At 45.2% G+C, this 18,399-nt stretch overlaps 1 protein-coding gene across 7 annotated transcripts in view; it reads right to left on the bottom strand.

Annotated features, from left to right (window-relative positions):
• Positions 1-18,399, bottom strand: part of EBF1 (EBF transcription factor 1) — a 793,629-nt gene that overhangs the window by 296,901 nt on the left and 478,329 nt on the right. For all 7 annotated transcript variants that reach the window (XM_077326387.1, XM_077326391.1, XM_077326392.1 and 4 more), the window contains exon 7: positions 16,915-16,996. In XM_077326387.1, the coding sequence (XP_077182502.1) occupies positions 16,915-16,996 (82 nt within the window). The remainder of the gene's footprint in view (positions 1-16,914; positions 16,997-18,399) is intronic.

Here is an 18,399-nt window from a genome sequence, read left to right as displayed (position 1 = left end):
AAGTGCCTCCTCCTAGATGATCCTCTGACCGTTTTGGGATGGGTGCAGCTGGCGGGAGAGAAGGAAGGACGTCTGGAACGGGCGGCTGAATACAAAGGAATTGCAGACAAGACGGGTGGAAAGACCTCTACCCCTAAGAAAGCCAAGCCCAAGGCTAAACTGGAACCGAGCGAGCGCTCTCAGCGCATGGAAAAAGGATTATGTCTGGGCTGCGGCCAGGCTGGCCATTTCCTCGCCCAATGCCCAACCAAGACCTCGCCTAGTGCCAAGCCAGCGGGGGGAACCCCAGTCAAAGCCTCTACAACCAAGAAAGTGGCCCCGAAGAAAACCGCCAAGTCCCTGCTTGCTCCGGCTGGAGCCGCGACTATGGTGGAGGAATCGGAAGGCAGCAGGCAAGATGAAGAAATACAATCGGAGGAGCAGTCGGGAAACGAAGACGGCCTGCTGTGAAGGCGCCCCGCCAGCAGGTCTCCGGCAGGGGCAAACGCACGGTGAGTGACTCTCCCCTGGTTCTCTTGCCCGCTACTCTCACAGAGCCCAACTCTGGAAAAAAACTGGGGGTTCGTTGCATAGTGGACTCGGGGTGTACAAAAACCCTAGTTAGCCCAGCGCTAGCCGAGACTTTGGGGGTGGAGAAGGTGCCTCTGGGGGAGCCCCTACCCATTACTCAACTGGATGGGAAATGTCCCCCAGGGGGGGAGGCCACAGTGAAAACGCTCCCGATGGACTTGGACATTGAAAAACATTGGGAGCAGATCCAACCCTTGGTAGCGCCCCAACCCGCTCAGGGCTGTCGAACCGTGGCCGCAGTGGGGGCGGCTAGGGCGCCTGCCCTCCCATGGGAGTATCGAGAGATTGAGGATGTGTTTGCAGAGACCGAATGCGACCAGCTACCTCCCCACCGCAAAACAGACTGTGCAATTGAGCTGAAGAAGGGGGAGCCGCTTCCCAAAGCCAAATTGTATTCTATGAGCCCTAGGGAAATGAAGGAGCTCAGGGAGTTCTTGGACAAGAATTTAGCCAGGGGATTTATCAGACCGGCCACTTCTCCCCTGGCTGCCCCAGTCCTCTTTGTGAAAAAAAAGGATGGTTCCCTACGCCTCTGTACGGACTACAGGGGGCTGAATGCTGTTTCCACCTGCAATGCTTACCTCTTGCCTTTGATTAAGGACTTGTTTGGACATTTGGGGAGGGCCCGGATTTTTACAAAACTGGACTTGAGAGAAGCCTATTACAGGGTCCACATAAAGAAGGGGCATGAGTACCTGACCGCTTTCAACACCCCCTTGGGCCAATTTGAATACACTATCATGCCGTTCGGCCTCGCCGGCACTCCGGGCGTGTTCATGAACATGATAAATGAAATTATGCATGATTTGTTGTATCAAGGGGTGCTGGTTTACATTGATGATATTTTGGTGTATTCAGAAGACCCGGGCAAACACGCCAAATTAGTCTGCGAAGTGCTCAGCCGGCTGCGGAAGCACCATCTGTTTGCCAAACTTTCAAAATGCGAATTCCACCAGGACGCGGTGGAGTTTCTGGGGTTCCGGGTTTCCAAAGAGGGAATTGAAATGGACCCGGGCAAAGTGCGTGACTTGTTGGCCTGGGAACCCCCCAGGACGAGGAGGCAGCTCCAGAGCTTCTTAGGCTTTGCGAACTTTTATAGAACGTTTATTCCCAGCTTTGCCAAGGTGGCATTGCCGCTTACTGACTTGTTGAAAACGAAGGAGGGGGGAAAGGCGGCAAATCGACCGGGCGCCTCACTCCAGTGGACCCCCCGGTGTCAGGAAGCCTTTGAGAATCTGAAGCTGCTTTTTACATCTGAACGGGAGTTGGCCCATGCTGGCCCAACTAAGCAATTTACCGTGCAAGTAGATTCCTCGGATGTGGCAATGGGGGCCGTAATCCTACAAGAGGGGGAGGATGGGAAGCTGCACCCCTTAGCCTATCTGTCAAAGAAGTTTTCCGGGGCAGAACGCAACTGGGCGATTTGGGAAAAAGAGGCAGCCGCAGTGAAATTAGCACTTGCCACTTGGAGGCATTGGTTGGAGGGGTCTGCCGTCCCGTTTGTAGTTTGGACAGACCATACAAATCTCCAAGCACTCAAGCAGCCCCGCTCACTCTCTGCCAAGCAAATGCGGTGGGCGGAGTTTTTCTCTCGTTTCAACTTTACTCTTAAGCATCTGCCAGGCAAAATGAACTTTTTGGCGGACGCCCTCTCCCGCTTGCCCCAGTACAACAGTAAGCGCGACCCATTGGTGGATACGGTTTCACCCCCGCCCAACTGGGGATGGCAGTAGTGACGCGCAGTCAAACAAAGAAAGGAAACCCGATTCCCGGTGGGTGGGTTCAGAAGGAGGTGTTACAGGACTCTGAATTTACTTCCCTCCGCCCTGCCCTAGTCGACAAGGGGGGCCTGTTTTTCAAGGGGGAGCGCCTTTACGTTCCATCGGCGGCGCGCGGGGACGTTTTAAAACTTTGTTACGATGCGAAAACCGCAGGACATTTTGGTTTCGTGAAAACTCTGCACCTGGTCAGAAGACATTATTGGTGGCCAACGTTAAGAAGCGATGTAGAGAAATATGTGCAGGGCTGCCCTACCTGCCTGGTTTCCAAACCCCAAGGAGGAAAGAAACGAGGGCTGCTGCAGCCTCTGCCCACCCCTGCCCGCCCCTGGTCCGATGTCACCATGGACTTTATTACGGACCTGCCTCCCAGCCAGGGCAAGACTGTAGTTTGGGTGGTGGTGGATGCATTCTCAAAGCAAGCCCATTTTATTCCCTGTGCGGGCTTGCCCTCAGCGGCCAAACTGGCTTCTATGTTCGTGACTCACATAATCCGCCTACATGGAATCCCTAGGAGATTGCTCACGGATCGGGGCCCTCAGTTCGTTGCCAAGTTCTGGCGGGAGCTTTTGAAGTTGCTGGGAATAGAGCAAGCCCTGACATCGGGCTACCACCCTGAGTCCAACGGGCAGACTGAACGGGTGAACCAAATTCTTGAACAGTACCTGAGCTGTTTTATTAATCACCAACAAAATGATTGGGTTGCCCTCTTGCCTCTTGCTGAGTTTGCCTATAACAACGGGGTGCATGCCTCCACTGGAGTGTCTCCCTTTAAGGTGGTGTACGAGACAGACCTGGTTGCTGCACCCACCTGGGATTTAGCTTCTGCTGAAGCCCCTGAAGTCACAAAATGGGCAGCAACTATTACTGCAGGTTGGCCTGACATTGTCTCTAGCCTTGAGGAGGCTAAACAAGCTTATAAGTCCCAGGCAGACAAAAACCGTGCACCTGCACCAGCCTGGAAAGTAGGTGACTTTGCCTACCTGTCTACAAAAAACCTACGCTGTCAGCAACAATCTAAGAAACTGGGTCCCAAATTTGTGGGGCCCTTTCCCATTGTGAAGCTGATCAATGCTGTGACTGTGGAATTGCGTTTGCCTAAAACTTACAGGAATGTGCATCCGGTTTTTCATTCCAGCCTGCTGCAGCGAGCCCCTGTGCCGTATGTGTGGCACCCTCCGCTCTCAACACCAGTGCCTGTCTACATTGATAAAGACACCAACTACGAGGTCAACCAGATCTTGGACTCTCGTGTGCACAAGGGTCGACTCCAATATTTGGTGGATTGGAAAGATTTCCCTTCGGGGGAAAGGGAGTGGGTGGAGGCGGAGAATGTGAAAGCCCCCCGCCTCCTTTGGGCTTTCCACCGTGCTTTCCCTGAATGCCCTCGACCAGTGGATGCGGGCTAGTGTGTGTGGGGGGTCCTTTTTAGGGTGGAAGGATGTCAGGATTGTTAGAATCCCTGCCATAAATTAGCCTGAGTTCTTCCATGACAGTTATATTGCTTGGCGCCTGGTTGCTCCAGGTCCTGTAATCATGCTAACTAGTAGAAAGTGAAATATATGTTGTTGTAACTCTTATCACTTGTTGGGGCCTCTCGGCTGGGCCTGGTTTCGCTATCAACCGTGGAGAACAGTCAAGGCCATGAGAATGTATCACTGTTTTTAATTGCATGTGTCTCTTCTCTCCTTCTCCCCTCCCTTGGGAACTTTCAAGTTTTGGGCGGGAGAATTGTATTGATAAGAAGAAGCAAATCTGCCCTCAAGTCAGATTTGACTTCGCCAGTCTTGATGTTTGTAGTGCTTCCCAATAAAGCTTTCTTATTATTAAGAAGCTAGTTGTGAGTTCTTTCAACGTCTGACAATGTGGGATCAAATGACATGTCCCTGAATACCATCACTCCTATTAAAAAAGACTATCAAGATCTGGGGAGGAAGCTCAAGCAAATGGGGGCACAAGTGGTATTCTCTTCAATGTTGCCTGTCAAGGGAAGAGGAATGTGTCAGGAAAGGAAGATAATGGAGGTGAATCACTGGCTGCGTACTTGGTGTCGGCAGGAGAGATTTGGTTTCTGGGACCATGGGATAGGCTTTCTTGAGGAAGGCCTACTAGCACCTGATGGCCTGCACTTATCGAAACTGGGGAAGAATGTGTTTGGCAGGAACCTGGGGTGATTCATCAGGAGAGCTTTAAACTAAAGCAACTAGGGGAAGGAGACAATCAACATAGGGAGTGCATGGAAGGAAAACGATCGGAGGCAGCCCAACTGGCAAGGCCAGCTCATAGGGAACCAAAAGTAAAAAGATTCAGATGTCTTTATACTAACGCCCGAAGCATGGGCAATAAAAAGGAAGAGCTGGAACTTCTCATACTGATGGAAAGGTATGATCTAGTAGGCATCACAGAAACTTGGTGGAATGATTCTCATGACTGGAATGTAATTGTGGATGGATATGAACTGTTCAGAAAAAACAGAATAGATCGAAGAGGTGGAGGAGTGGCACTGTATGTGAGGAAAGGGCTTACCTGTCAGGAAAGTCTAGTGAAGGAGAGCATATCTACAGTGGAAAGCATCTGGGTGAAAATAAGCGAGGGGAAAACAAACAGTGTGGTGGTTGGTGTCTGCTACTGACCGCCTGACCAACGAGAGGATTTGGATGCTGCACTCTGTGAGCAGCTTGAGAAAATCTCCAAGCTTCAGGACCTTGTAATCATGGGTGACTTCAATTTCCCAGATGTGTGCTGGGAAACAAACTCTGCGAAGCGTCCTCAGTCATGCAACTTTCTGACCTGCCTGGCTGACAATTTCATTTATCAAATGGTAGATGAACCCACAAGAGGTTCAGCCATACTGGACTTAATACTGACCAACAGGCAAGAGTTGGTGGATGAGGTGAAGGAGGTAGGGACCCTACGGGGAAGTGACCATGTCCTCATAGAATTCCTTTTGAGATGGGGAGCCAAGGAAGCTTGTAGCCAGACGCGGATGTTGGATTTTCGTAGGGCAAACTTTAATAAATTCAGAGACATGATGAGTGTCATACCATGGGCGAGAATGCTGGAAGGGAAGGGAGCATGTGAAGGGTGGGCGCTACTCAAACAAGAGCTAATGCATGCTCAATCAATGACTATCCCAGAAAGACGAAAACACTGCAGGAGCTCTAAGAAGCCTATTTGGATGAACAGAGAACTTCAAGAGGAACTAAGAAAGAAAAGGAAAATGTTCAGGAAATGGAGGGAAGGACGGAGCTCTAAAGAAGAGTACCTACAGGTTACTAGGCACTGTAGATCAATCATCAGAAAGGCCAAAGCTGAGAGTGAGCTAAGATTGGCTAGGGAAGCCCATTGTAACAAGAAAAGAGTTTTCAGTTATGTGAGGAGCTAACGTAAAGTAAAGGAGGCAATAGGCCCACTGTTGGGTGCGGATGGACAAACTCTAACGGAGGATGCAGAGAAAGCAGAAAGGCTTAGTGCCTATTTTACATCTGTTTTTCCCCACAGGTCAAAGTGTTTAGGCACATCTAGAGATGGCCGTAGCCAAAGGATAGTGTCTGGGTGCCTATTTTACATCTGTTTTTCCCCACTGGTCAAAGTGTTTAGGCACATCTAGAGATGGCCGTAGCCAAAGGATAGTGGATAGAGAGGTTGTCGAGAGGCATTTAGCTGCACTGGATGAGTTCAAATCCCCTGGTCCGGATGAAATGCACCCGAGAGTACTCAAAGAACTTTCCAGAGAACCTGCACAGCACTTGTTCATCATCTTCGGAACCTCTTTAAGGACTGGAGATGTCCCGGAGGACTGGAAGAGAGCAAATGGTATTCCAATCGTCAAAAAAGGGAGGAAGGATGACCCGGGAAACTACAGACCAGTGAGTCTGACCTCTGTTGTGGGGAAGATAATGGAGCAGATATTAAAGGGAGCGATCTGCAAACATCTGGAGGAAAATTTGGTGATCCAAGGATGTCAGCATGGATTTGTCTCCAACAGGTCCTGCCAGACCAACCTGGTTTCCTTTTTTGACCAAGTAACACATTTGCTGGATCTGGGAAATTCGGTCGATGTCATTTACTTGGATTTTAGTAAAGCTTTTGACAAGGTTCCCCATGATGTTCTGATGGATAAGTTGACGGACTGCAATCTGGATTTTCAGATAGTTAGGTGGATAGGGAATTGGTTAGAGAACCGCACTCAAAGAGTTGTTGTCAATGGTGTTTCATCAGCCTGGAGAGAGGTGAGTAGCGGGGTACCTCAGGGCTCAGTGCTCGGCCCAGTACTTTTTAACATATTTATTAATGATCTAGATGAGGGGGTGGAGGGACTACTCATCAAGTTTGCAGATGACACCAAATTGGGAGGACTGGCAAATACTCCGGAAGATAGAGACAGAGTTCAACGAGATCTGAACACAATGGAAAAATGGGCAAATGAGAACAAGATCCAATTTAATAAAGATAAGTGTAAAGTTCTGCATCTGGGTCAGAAAAATGAAAAGCATGCCTACTGGATGCGGGATACGCTTCTAGGTAACACTGTATGTGAACGAGACCTTGGGGTACTTGTGGATTGTAAACTAAACACGAGCAGGCAGTGTGATGCAGTGGTAAGAAAGGCAAATGCCATTTTGGGCTGTATCAACAGGGGCATCGCATCAAAATCACAAGATGTCATAGTCCCATTGTATATGGCACTGGTCAGACCACACCTGGAGTACTGTGTGCAGTTCTGGAGGCCTCACTTCAAGAAGGACGTCGATAAAATTGAAAGGGTACAGAGGAGAGCGACGAAGATGATCTGGGGCCAAAGGACCAAGCCCTATGAAGATAGATTGAGGGACTTGGGAATGTTCAGCCTGGAGAAAAGGAGGTTGAGAGGGGTATTTAAGTATTTGAAAGGTTGTCACTTGGAGGAGGGCAGGATGCTGTTTCTGCTGGCTGCAGAGGAGAGGAGTAATGGGTTTAAACTTCAAGTACAACGATATAGGCTAGATATCAGGAAAAAGTTTTTCACAGTCAGAGTAGTTCAAGCAGTGGAATAGGCTGCCTAAGGAGGTGGTGAGCTCCCCCTCACTGGCAATCTTCAAGCAAAGGTTGGATACACACTTTTCTTGGATGCTTTAGGATGCTTAGGGCTAATCCTGCGTTGAGCAGGGGGTTGGACTAGATGGCCTGTATGGCCCCTTCCAACTCTATGATTCTATGATTCTATGATTCTATGATTCTATGATTCTATGATTCTATGAGTACAATTATCAATACTCTGCCAGGAACCTGGGTATGATTGATGATGCCTCCACAGAAGCACAGGTAAGGAGAGTAACACGGCAGGCCTTTTACCACCCGTACCAGACCAAGCTACTAGTGCTCTACTTAGCCCCAGAACATCTAGCCACAGTAATCCATGTGACGGTCCACTCTAGACTGGACTTCTGTAATTTGCTCTATGCAGGCCTTCTCTTAACCCTGATCTGGAAAGTGCAAATGATCCAGAATGCCATGGCCAGGATCCTCACAAACATACCATGGAGGTTTTAATCTCACAGCCACTTGGACCTTCAACAACTTCACTGGCTCCCAATTGAATTCTGGATCAGGCTTAAGGTTTTGGTAATAACTTCAAGGCCATAAGTGGTCTTGGTGCAGTATATCTGAGAGACGACCTCTCTGTCTATACTCTTCGAAGAGCATTGCATACGGCCACCACCAACTGTCTGAGAATCCCTGGCCCCAAAGAAGCACAGTGGGCCTCAACCAGGGCCAGAGCTGTCTCGGTTCTTGCCCCCATACGGTGGAACAAGCTCCCTGTAGAGATCAGAGCCCTTCCTGAACTTCCACAATTCTGAAGGGCTTGTAAAAGGGAGCTCCTCTGTCAAGCATTCGACTGAGGCTGTCAGACTTAATGGCATTCAGCTGGCCCTCAGGACATTACAGACATAGAATCATAAAATCACAGAGTTGGAAGACACCTCATGGGTCATCTAGTCCAACCCCCTGCACTATGCAGGACACTCACATCCCTATCGCTCATCCACTGTAACCCTTGAACCTTCACAGAATCAGCCACTCCATCAGATGGTTATCCAACCTCTGCTTAAAAATTTCCAAAGATGGAGAACCCACCACCTGCTGAGAAAGCCTGTTCGAATGAGAAACCGCTCTGTCAGGAACTTCTTCATGATATTTAGATGAAATTTTTTTTGAATTAATTTCATCCCATTGGTTCTGGTCCATCCCTCCGGGGCAAGAGTGAACAACTCTGCTCCATTCTCTATATGAGAATTTAAAATATAGTTATCAGATCTCCTCTCAGTCATCTCCTCTCCAGGCTAAACAGACCAAGCTACCCCAACCTTTCTTCATACATCTTGGACTCAAAACCCCTCACCATCTTTGCTGCCTTCCTCTGGACATGCTCCAGTTTGTCTACATCCCTCTTCAACTGGGGTGCCCAAAACTGAACACATCCTCCACATCCTGAACCCGACTGCCCCCCATGGGTTCTGTTTGAAAAGTTCTACTGCATTGCTGATTGTTATGCTATTGTTGATCAATACTGATTCTTACTATTACTGGTATGATTATTGTTATTATTGTTATAATGTACCCCCCTATGGTTTGTGTAAACCGCACTGAACCTTACAAGAAGGTGGTATAGAAATATAATAAATATATAAAATAAATAAATCTTCTGAATAGGTGGCAAATGCTGAATATCACACTAAGAAGATTTCGCCCTCCCTCACAAGATTTCCTTTTATCTTGTTCTTCACTGAGCAGCCTGTTTTCCTTTTTCTTTGTTTTTCTCTGGCTGTCCAACCCAGTATCCTGAATGCATTTTAATATATGCTGACCCAGTCTGGGAAACTGAGGAGAGCAACTAAAATCCTTCTTATTTCCTGAACACAAAGTGTTTTATTTAACTTTGAGGATAAATGGTTAGGTTGGAAACAGGTGTAGAGCTTATGAGGTGAACAAAAAACTAGAATGAAGTACCTTATATACTCATATATAAGCCGAGTTTTTCAGCACAGTTTTTAACACTGAAAAAGCCCTCCTCAGCTTATATATGCAGGTATGTATGGGTATATACGGTAACTGAAATAACAGCCTGCTCCCAGGCAGCCACTTGTAGCATTTCATTTGCAAGCTGAGCTCCTTGCTCCCAGCCCGCCAGTCATTGCATTCATTGCCTTTTGCAAAAGCTGAGCTTGTTCTGGCAGCTTGCTGGACATCAACTGTTTGACTGAGGGACTTGATCTTTTTTCCCTTTTGCTTTCACTTTTCGTGTTCCTCTTAAACACTTCTCCCAAACTATTATTTTGGTTTCTGGGGCTGGGGCGGGTTTTGGGGGTGCTTTGGGATTTACTGTTTCTTTCTCCTAGTGTTTAGAATCATAGAATCAGAGTTGGAAGGTACCTCATGGGTAATCTAGTCCAATCCCCTTCACTATGCAGGACACTCACTTCACTATCGCTCATCCACTGTTTTTTTCTTCTTTTATCTGAGGGGCAGCATTGTTTGCCTTTTCTTCTTGGGGTTGTGTTTCTTTTAAAAGTTGATATTCACAGTTCTTTCTTTCAGTGTTCAGTTTTACTGTTCTTTATTTCAGTGTTTTGTTGTTCTGATGGATAAATTGAAGGACTGCAATCTGGATTTTCAGATATTTTTCTGGCAGAAGCCCAGAGGGCACAGAAAATGCCCCACTCGGCTCCACAGTGCTTTGCAGTACCATGGGGGTGAATGGGGCATTTGTTTCTGCAGAAAGGTCGGATTGCATGAGAACACAATTTCACCTTCCTGCAAACCCCACCCCCTCCTCATGCGGCAGAACCATTCGGTCCCATCTGCGTCTGTCAGGACACACAAATCTGTGGCAGACCAAGTCTGCCACTGAAATGTGTCCCCTATGGGGACACAGAAGCGGCAGAGCATGCAGCTCCACCAAAACATACTGCTGGCAGCCTGGAGTGGTGCTGCTGGAACCTGTGATACCTTCTCACTGGAACTGTATGACAAATGCAAAATTAAGAAATAGTGTTTGCTTGTTTTCATTTTACTTTTACAATTTTATATAATCTTTGCCCTTTTTACCCTTTTGTCTAGGTTGCCTCCAGGCCAGAAGTTTTGTGTGTGTGTGTGTGTTTGCATGCATGTTGCTCTTGGTTCTATGCTGCTCCCAAGCTTCTGACACTTATAACTACTTTTACATAGGCTCAGCTTATGAGAAACCACAATACAGTTAAATTAGCAATGGTTAGTGTGTTTGAATACAGACTACTTCACTAGCTCTGGTAATTAACTCATCTGTCAACCCAGGCAATGAAACTATGGTTTGAAGTTGGTTGGTTAATCGCAGTTAGTCTGAATGATGGTTTTGCAAGATGCATAAATATGGATACCCTTGGTTAATGCTGATGTGTCCACATTGCAATTCAGATTATGGTCTCTGGGAAAAATAGTGAAGGCAATAAAGCCAGCATTTGTCAAGGTAAAGCAGGATTTGAATGATCATCTGTGAGTGAGAAAAAGAGAAAAAGAGCTGGAGTTTTTGAACTCTGCTTTTCACTATGCAAAGGATTCACAAAGTGTCTTACAATCACCTACCCTTCCTGCCCCCACAACAGATATCCTGTGAGGTAGGTGAAGCTAAGAGAGAATCCTGGTGGTTGCATATGGAGAAGTGGGGAATCAAATCTCATTCTCTGCTTTAGGATGCTTTGGGCTGATCCTGCGTTGAGCAGGGGGTTGGACTAGATGGCCTGTATGGCCCCTTCCAACTCTATGATTCTGTGTTTCTGTGATTCTCCAGTTTAAATCACTGTGCTGGACTCTTATGTTATGGTGAGCCATAATTAAAATAGCCCACACCTCAAGATTATATCTGAACCAAACCACAGACTGGTACTACAACTGTTATCTCAGGAATGGAATCCCTAAAGTTAGAAGATTGCAGACCTTTTTTTTTCAAACATAAAACACCAGTTTAGCAACAATATTTCACTTAACTGAAAGGAGAAAAAATCAATAACATTCTCCTTGTATGTAATAAACGGAGCTATACTTTAAAAAGCTTTACAAAGAGTATAAGTTGGAATTTCCAGATCCTCATTATTAGACACCCTTCTCAAATATAAGGGGAAAATACATATAAACTACATTTCCCACAGTTATGTGTTGCAGACATAACTTTAATCCAAATTATAGACATTTAGCAAATGCCTCTAAATTGTTTTATAATGATTATCTTTTGTATTGATGCAAGTTGAATTTGCATCTGTAGATTTTCTTACAGTTAGGTTGTATAATACATCTATCAAATGCTCTTCTCAATGTAATTTAAAATTTGGTCAGACTAGTAATTACTGACAAAAACTGGCAATACATTTTGGATATTTTTTCCAAGTTCTTTATGCGTATCTACTTGTTCTTCAAAATCAATTAAAGCTATTTTAGTGATTCATTTTTAATTGTGTGTTACATATGACATGGAGATCTGTGATCATGTCTCCCAGTGTTTACATTGACAATAAAATATAGCCAAACAGGAATCCAGTTTAGATCAGGACCACTGTCCCAGGAAAGGATGCTATAATTCTTTCCCCATTACTGTGTCTTCAACAGACCTGCTACTCTGTAGAACAATATGGATTCACTATTTTCCAAGAGGAGCTAAGATTACATTATGCATAATCCTACTTGAGTCCCTGTGAGAAAGATGGACTATAAATAATGCAAATAAAATAAAATAAAAAGAGTGTAATATCTACACCAAATGTACTGAAAATCTTGGGAATTTTCTGCACACATTTTTTATTTAATCATCTGAGATGCCCTACAGTAATCATTTCAGTTGCTCTTAATAAAGGATATCATATGGATGTTACTTTGAGATTAATAATCAAAAAGAGAATTTCAGAGGACAGCTGTGTTGGTCCAGTGATACCTTAAAAAACAGCTGCATTTTCAGGGTATAAGCTTTTGAGGCTTCTTTCATCATATATACATCTGATAAACAGAGTACTATTTGTTGAACAATTATACCACAAAAAAACTTATTAGTCTTTAAGGTGCTATTGGACTAGATAATTTAAAAAGCACATGCTTAACACTATTCTGCGCCTTATATTTGGAAAACAGCCTCCTGGTAGGAGACTGTCCAGGGCCCTGTCCGTCCAGGTCCACCCTGATTGGCCCTCCCTCTCCAGCTCCCACCCTCCCTTCTTGCCTGCTAGCAGCACTGCTGCCTCCAGACAGGGCAGAGATGCTGCCGATGGGTAGGAGCCGGGGAGAGGCTTTCCAGCCTCCCTTGGGTTGCACAGCGCTGGTGACAGTACTTTGCCGCTGAAGAGAGGCTGAAGGAGCTCTTCCTCCAGGTCTTTGGTTGAGGTCAGAACCAGGAACAATGGGGGCCCTCCTCAGGTTATGCAATAATATCCAGCATACCCCACTCTGGAGGGTAGATGGCTGCAGGGATGGGGGTAGGGATTATACCATCTTTGTTTTGTTGTTCATTATGGGATGGGATTTTATCATGTTTTATTTGGGGGGGGGGGTTATATTGTACCTCGCCACAAGTCCCCAGAGAGTGGTGGGCTAAAAATCTAAAAAATAAATGAAGAAATAAATAAAACATAAAATCTGTACCTTGTTGTATTTTACAAATTAGACCAGATAAACAAGAGGATGGGATCTTGCAGCTACCCTGTTTTATGGCATAACACCTAATTTTAACCATTTATGCACTAATTTTAATCTAAGGCTCTAATAAGATCTAAAACTGGGTGTAGCCACAGACCTAGTTTAGGAGAAAACTGCAACCTTCCAGGATGTGCTTCAAGTAAACATGGATGATCTGCCAGTAAATAGTGTTTATAATATACTCCCAGGTGAGTATGGCTCAGTTACAAGTGTTGTGAAAACAACATCAGCCTGAAACATGTACATCAAAATTATGTTTAATTGTTTTAAAATTGTTGTTCATTCTTACACATTCACAAATGCTGAATAATGCACTTCCAATCCACTTTCAATGCACTTTAGCAGTGATATGTACCTGGATTTTCCCATTTCACACTGTAAAATCCAATAGCAAAGTACATTATTAAGCATGCATGAAAACACGTTTATCACTCCTGTTAGATAAGGCCTCTGCATGCTAAGCAAATAATGAACTAGGGGATTTTAATTTGTTTGAACACTTTCTAAAGTCTTCATTCCTACAGATTTAGAGAAAATGTCATGCCTGAGAATTTGTATGATAGAATATAACTTTTTGTTGTCAGGGTGCTAGAGGAACAGAATGGGGCACATGATTATTTATGTGTTTTCCTTTGTCCCCCATCTTTTCCCTCTTAATAAAACAGTAAGGGGTGTTGGGGTGGGCGCAGTCCATGATTAGGAAGGGCAACAATTGGTCCCATGGCCCTGGACTGACAAGCGGAGGGGCCAATCGGAAGGCGCGAAGCGCCTTCTGATTGGCCCCTCACCAGGACAGACCAAAATTCCATCCAGCCAGGGGCAATCTGGAGAAATGGCTGCCAGTCTGCTCCTGACCACCAAAGGGAGAGGAGGTCAATAGGGCTGCCAAGGGGGGTGAGAACAGAGGCTTGGACAGGCTGTGCCAGCCCTTTTCGCCCCAAGGCTCTCCTCACTGTCATCTCCAACTGCAAATTGCCTCAGAACCCTGACAGAGCTGGCAGGAGGCTGCAGAGTGTGCCCCCTCCCCCCCCCTTTAGGCCTGCTGGGAAGGAGCCTCTGACAGCCCATGACTGAGGGGAGGGAGGCCTTTCCAAGAGCAACGCAGGGGAGCCTGAGGGCCTTCCTTTTGAGGGGGGGGGACTTTCCCCTTTTGCCAAACAGATGGCTGACAGGGAGGCCACAGAAAAGCCCCTTCTCACTTAAAATACTGCTCTGCCCGGGGGTTAGACACAGCCAAGCCATGTATCTTTCTTCTTTGCAACTCTCTGCAGGTTTGAGGCCACTGCACAGCTTTATTCTGCAGATGAAACTTTTTTTTTGTCTCCTGTTTCATCTGCACAACAACCCTGTGCAGTAGGCCTCAAGTCTTTCAATTCAACAACAGCAACCTGTGTGGGAGACCTTAAATGTTTCTTCTCTACCACAGCCCTCTCCAAAGTAGCCCTTTCTGCCCTGAGAGTTGATCTTTATACTCTGCAGGTGAGCTGTAATTCCAGGAGCTCTCCAGGTTTCACCTGGAGGTTAGCTACCTCTGGGTTGGAAATACTCCTGGAAGTTTGTAGGTGGGAATTCAAAATCATACAATGCCTCAGAGTCCAGCCTTCAAAGGAGCCATTTTTGCCTGCAGTTGGGAGGGAGTGGTGCAGGTGTGTCCCTCCTGGGCTATGGGCTATGGCCAGCCCTTACCAGCAACTGTTTGTATTCTAGGCGCAGACAGACAGACCAGCATCAGTCCTGTGAGTCTGGAAAGTGCAGGAAGATCTAAATAAATACTGAAACTGTAAATAGTGAGAGGGAGAGGAAGGGAAGATGACTGGAAAATGCTTTAAGACACCTGAGGCCTGTTGGGTCACTGCAGCCCATTCCCAGTTCTCTCAGACCTCTCACAACTCCACATACCTCACAGGTTGACTATTGTGGAGGGATGAATGGAAAAGGTGTTTGTGAACTGCTTTGAGACTCCTTTGGGTAGTAAGCAATAGGGTATAAAATCCGTTCTTCTAAGGAGCGACCATGAAAGAAGCATGTGGGCACATAACAATTTATCAACAGTGAAAAAATGGAAAAGAAGGAACAGGGTGGATACCTGTGTACTGTGACTACCCCATGTGTATTAGGGCAGAGGGGCATTTCGGTGTCTGTGGCCTAATTCCCACAAGAAGGGAAATGACACAGAACTGGGGGAAATTGGTTGCCATGTAATCTTCCCCTAAGAAGAATCTCCAGTCTGATTTTCCCTTCACATATCTGAGGACATGGCTCTGGAAAGCTCATCTGTAACCACTATGCCACAATTCCCAAAGGTCAGTCTTCTCCCACACTCAACGAACATTCCAAACCACAGGTTCTTGACACCCATATCTCCACACCCATGCAAATTTGCCACCACGCCACCACAACCTCCCACACAACACACACATTCAACCCCATGCCCTTACAGACTGGACAACCCCTCCCCTTCCTCTTCCCACTGCCAAGCTCTAGCGCCCGTTGTATTCTTGGACACAACAGGCTTTGCCCCTAGTTAGCTCTATATTTCAACTCTCTTTTTCAACACTCTGTGACCTTTGTTTCTTCACTGTCCATGGAAAAGCAAAGAATAACCATCTAGATTAGTCAAACAAAGCCTTCGGGGAGGGCGGTATATAAATCTCAATAAATAAAATAAAAACAATAAATAAAAGCCATGTATGGCAGCCCATCTATAATATAGTAGGGCTGCCAAGCACCTACTGAATTGTGCCTGGGCCTGGAATAAGCAAGGAACAAGATAAAATGATCTCAAACAATTTTTAGAACCAGAAATAACCAACACATCCCCCCTGCCCCGGTTTATGGGACTGACTTATGTTGAATACTATTGTCTGCAGCACAAAAGGATAAATCCACAATTGGGCATCAGATTCTATCCCATCTAGCTACTCTCATTCTTCTTGCATAAAGAAGAAAAGATTTCTATTTCCAGAAAAATCATCCAGGTTAGTCGAACCTCTCATCAGCAGACCTTTTCTGCCACAAGAGGGGAGAAATTGATGTTGATGCCGTGATGACATTTCCAATGTAACCCAGAGTGGCTCCAATCTATGGAGACTATTAACCCTTGGAGGCTGGCTGCATCCAATGAAGTACATGGACCGCAATCCCTGGCAAACACTGTCCTCACAAGACAGGAGGGCTGGGGATTTTGTGGGAACATTTGGTGGTGCCTGTATCCTGAAGGTGAGCTCCATTTTTAGTGTTTCTTTCAGCAAACGGAGCTGAGTAGCAGGCTATAACAACTACTAAACTCCCATGAGTTTCCTCCATCCTCTTTACTTGGGATGGGTAGGCTATTTAGAAGCAACTTGCACATGATTGTGACTGGGTCCAGTTACTATTTACTTGCTTTGGAGGCAAGCAGAAAGTGAAGGGACACTGCTGCAGCTGCCCACGGGCTGCAAGTTACTGAAAACTCTCCCCTGCCCCAAGTCAGAAAGGTTAGAAATCACTGAGAGTGTTTGGCAGTGGTTGCAGCTTGTGACTCCATTCATTTATTGCTTCCTTAAGCCAACGGAGCTCACATTCATGTTTTCAAAACAGCTAATTTTTCTTTCTATTGGTGAAGGGAGATCAAGCTTCACCTAGGGCATCCCCAGCATTAAAAATTAATCTCCAATATTAAATTGATCAGGTGATATGTGATGTGAGAGACCCTGGAGAACTATTGCCATTCAGAGTAGATAATCCTAACATCAACAGACCAGTGGCCTGACTCAGGTGGCTACAAATGTTTAGTTAGCATGCAACAACTATTTACCAAGGTTATGTTGAAATTATTTCTAATCCACAACCTCATAATACAATTAATCACAAAAGAAGAAGGGATACAGACCTGAAATCTCCTCATATCTCGAGGGTTTCCTGCATTTTTTAGGCAGTTCTGGTTACATTTAAGAAAGAATTTCAAGAAGAATCTGGAGGAACAAGAGAGATTGTGTTTAGCAAATCAATTTTTATACCATGTTCAACGTATCTATGGCTTATCCAGCAAACCTCTACCACTTCAAAACTGTCTGCTTAAAAAGGATCACATGGATAAAGACTGATCTCACCCAATTCTAATGTATCAAAATACCAAGTCCCACAAATAGCTATGCACAAAGTAATGCCACTGAAAACAATGTGGTTATCAGTATTACCATGCTTCCCTGAAACTTCCCTTATGCAAGGAGTTGTAGAAAGAAATCTGATGGCTGGCATTCACACTTAAAGATTTTGGAACCGTTGATTCCATACTGAATATTTGCTTACAATTGAAAATAATTGCACAGTTTGGCATGAAAAATTGGTATACTTTTCTGCATTATACAATGGCACAAATTTACTGAAATCCAAACTGCAATCAGCATTGTATATTGTAACAGACAGGTGCATGCTATTTCAGCTAAAAAATTAAGCTCTAAATCTGTTTGCCAGACAAAATCAAACTTTATTCCTACTCTCTCTCAGTTACCTGAAATGTCTCTTTTGTTACCATTTCTGCCATACCAATGTGTAACCCATGTCATTTTTGTTTTAATAATTTCCATCAGTTTAGGATTTAGCCAAAGGTTACTGAGCATGAGTTGTAAATTAAGTTGCTCAAATATTAGTTGCAAAAGCCCCACCAGTCAGTCAGTCTGGCCCTGCAGCAGGAGAGAGAAGGCCCAGAGCTTGACTGAGGGAAACTGCTAATTTTGCAGGCCCAAGCCAGGGAGTGAGCTCCTGAGCAGCAGCAACAAGTCAACTCCTGAAGTGGAAGATAAGAAACAGCAGCCATGCACTTCTATAATATCAAGTTTGGACTTTCTTCTTCCAGTATGCATTAAGATTGTTCTGTTCTGAGTGCCCTTTTGGAAGGACACTGAAGATTTTGTTCCATTAATGTTGCTATGCTTATAGCCACTGTGATTTTATATATATCTAGTTTTACAGTTTGGGGGTTGATGATAAACATTGTTATTGTTAAAATTATTCAATGTCTAAAATGGTTTATTTTCTTTTGAATTTGTTTGTTTGTTTGTTTGTTTGTTTATTTAATTAGACCACCCTTCCCTATGGCTCTGAGCGGTTTACAGAAAACATTCTGGAACATTTACATGGAACAGTATCAGTATCAATATAACATGTTACAGGAAGGGAAATGTGGGAAATATCTGTGATAGTGAATCCAACTAATAACCTTCCTCAAATTATCATTTGTGGTGGTGGTTTTTTATTGTTGTTTCTGGAGAAATGCATTACTAATAAAAAATATTGTCCAATAACCACATCCATACAGATTCATATACAATCATATATAAATGGACATGAACACAAAACTCCTATCAACTATCTC

This window comes from Paroedura picta, chromosome 3 (genome assembly GCF_049243985.1).
Source record: "Paroedura picta isolate Pp20150507F chromosome 3, Ppicta_v3.0, whole genome shotgun sequence".
NCBI lineage: Eukaryota > Metazoa > Chordata > Lepidosauria > Squamata > Gekkonidae > Paroedura > Paroedura picta.
Note: the sequence above shows the minus strand (reverse complement) of the source record. Positions and strands in the feature narration are given on the sequence as shown.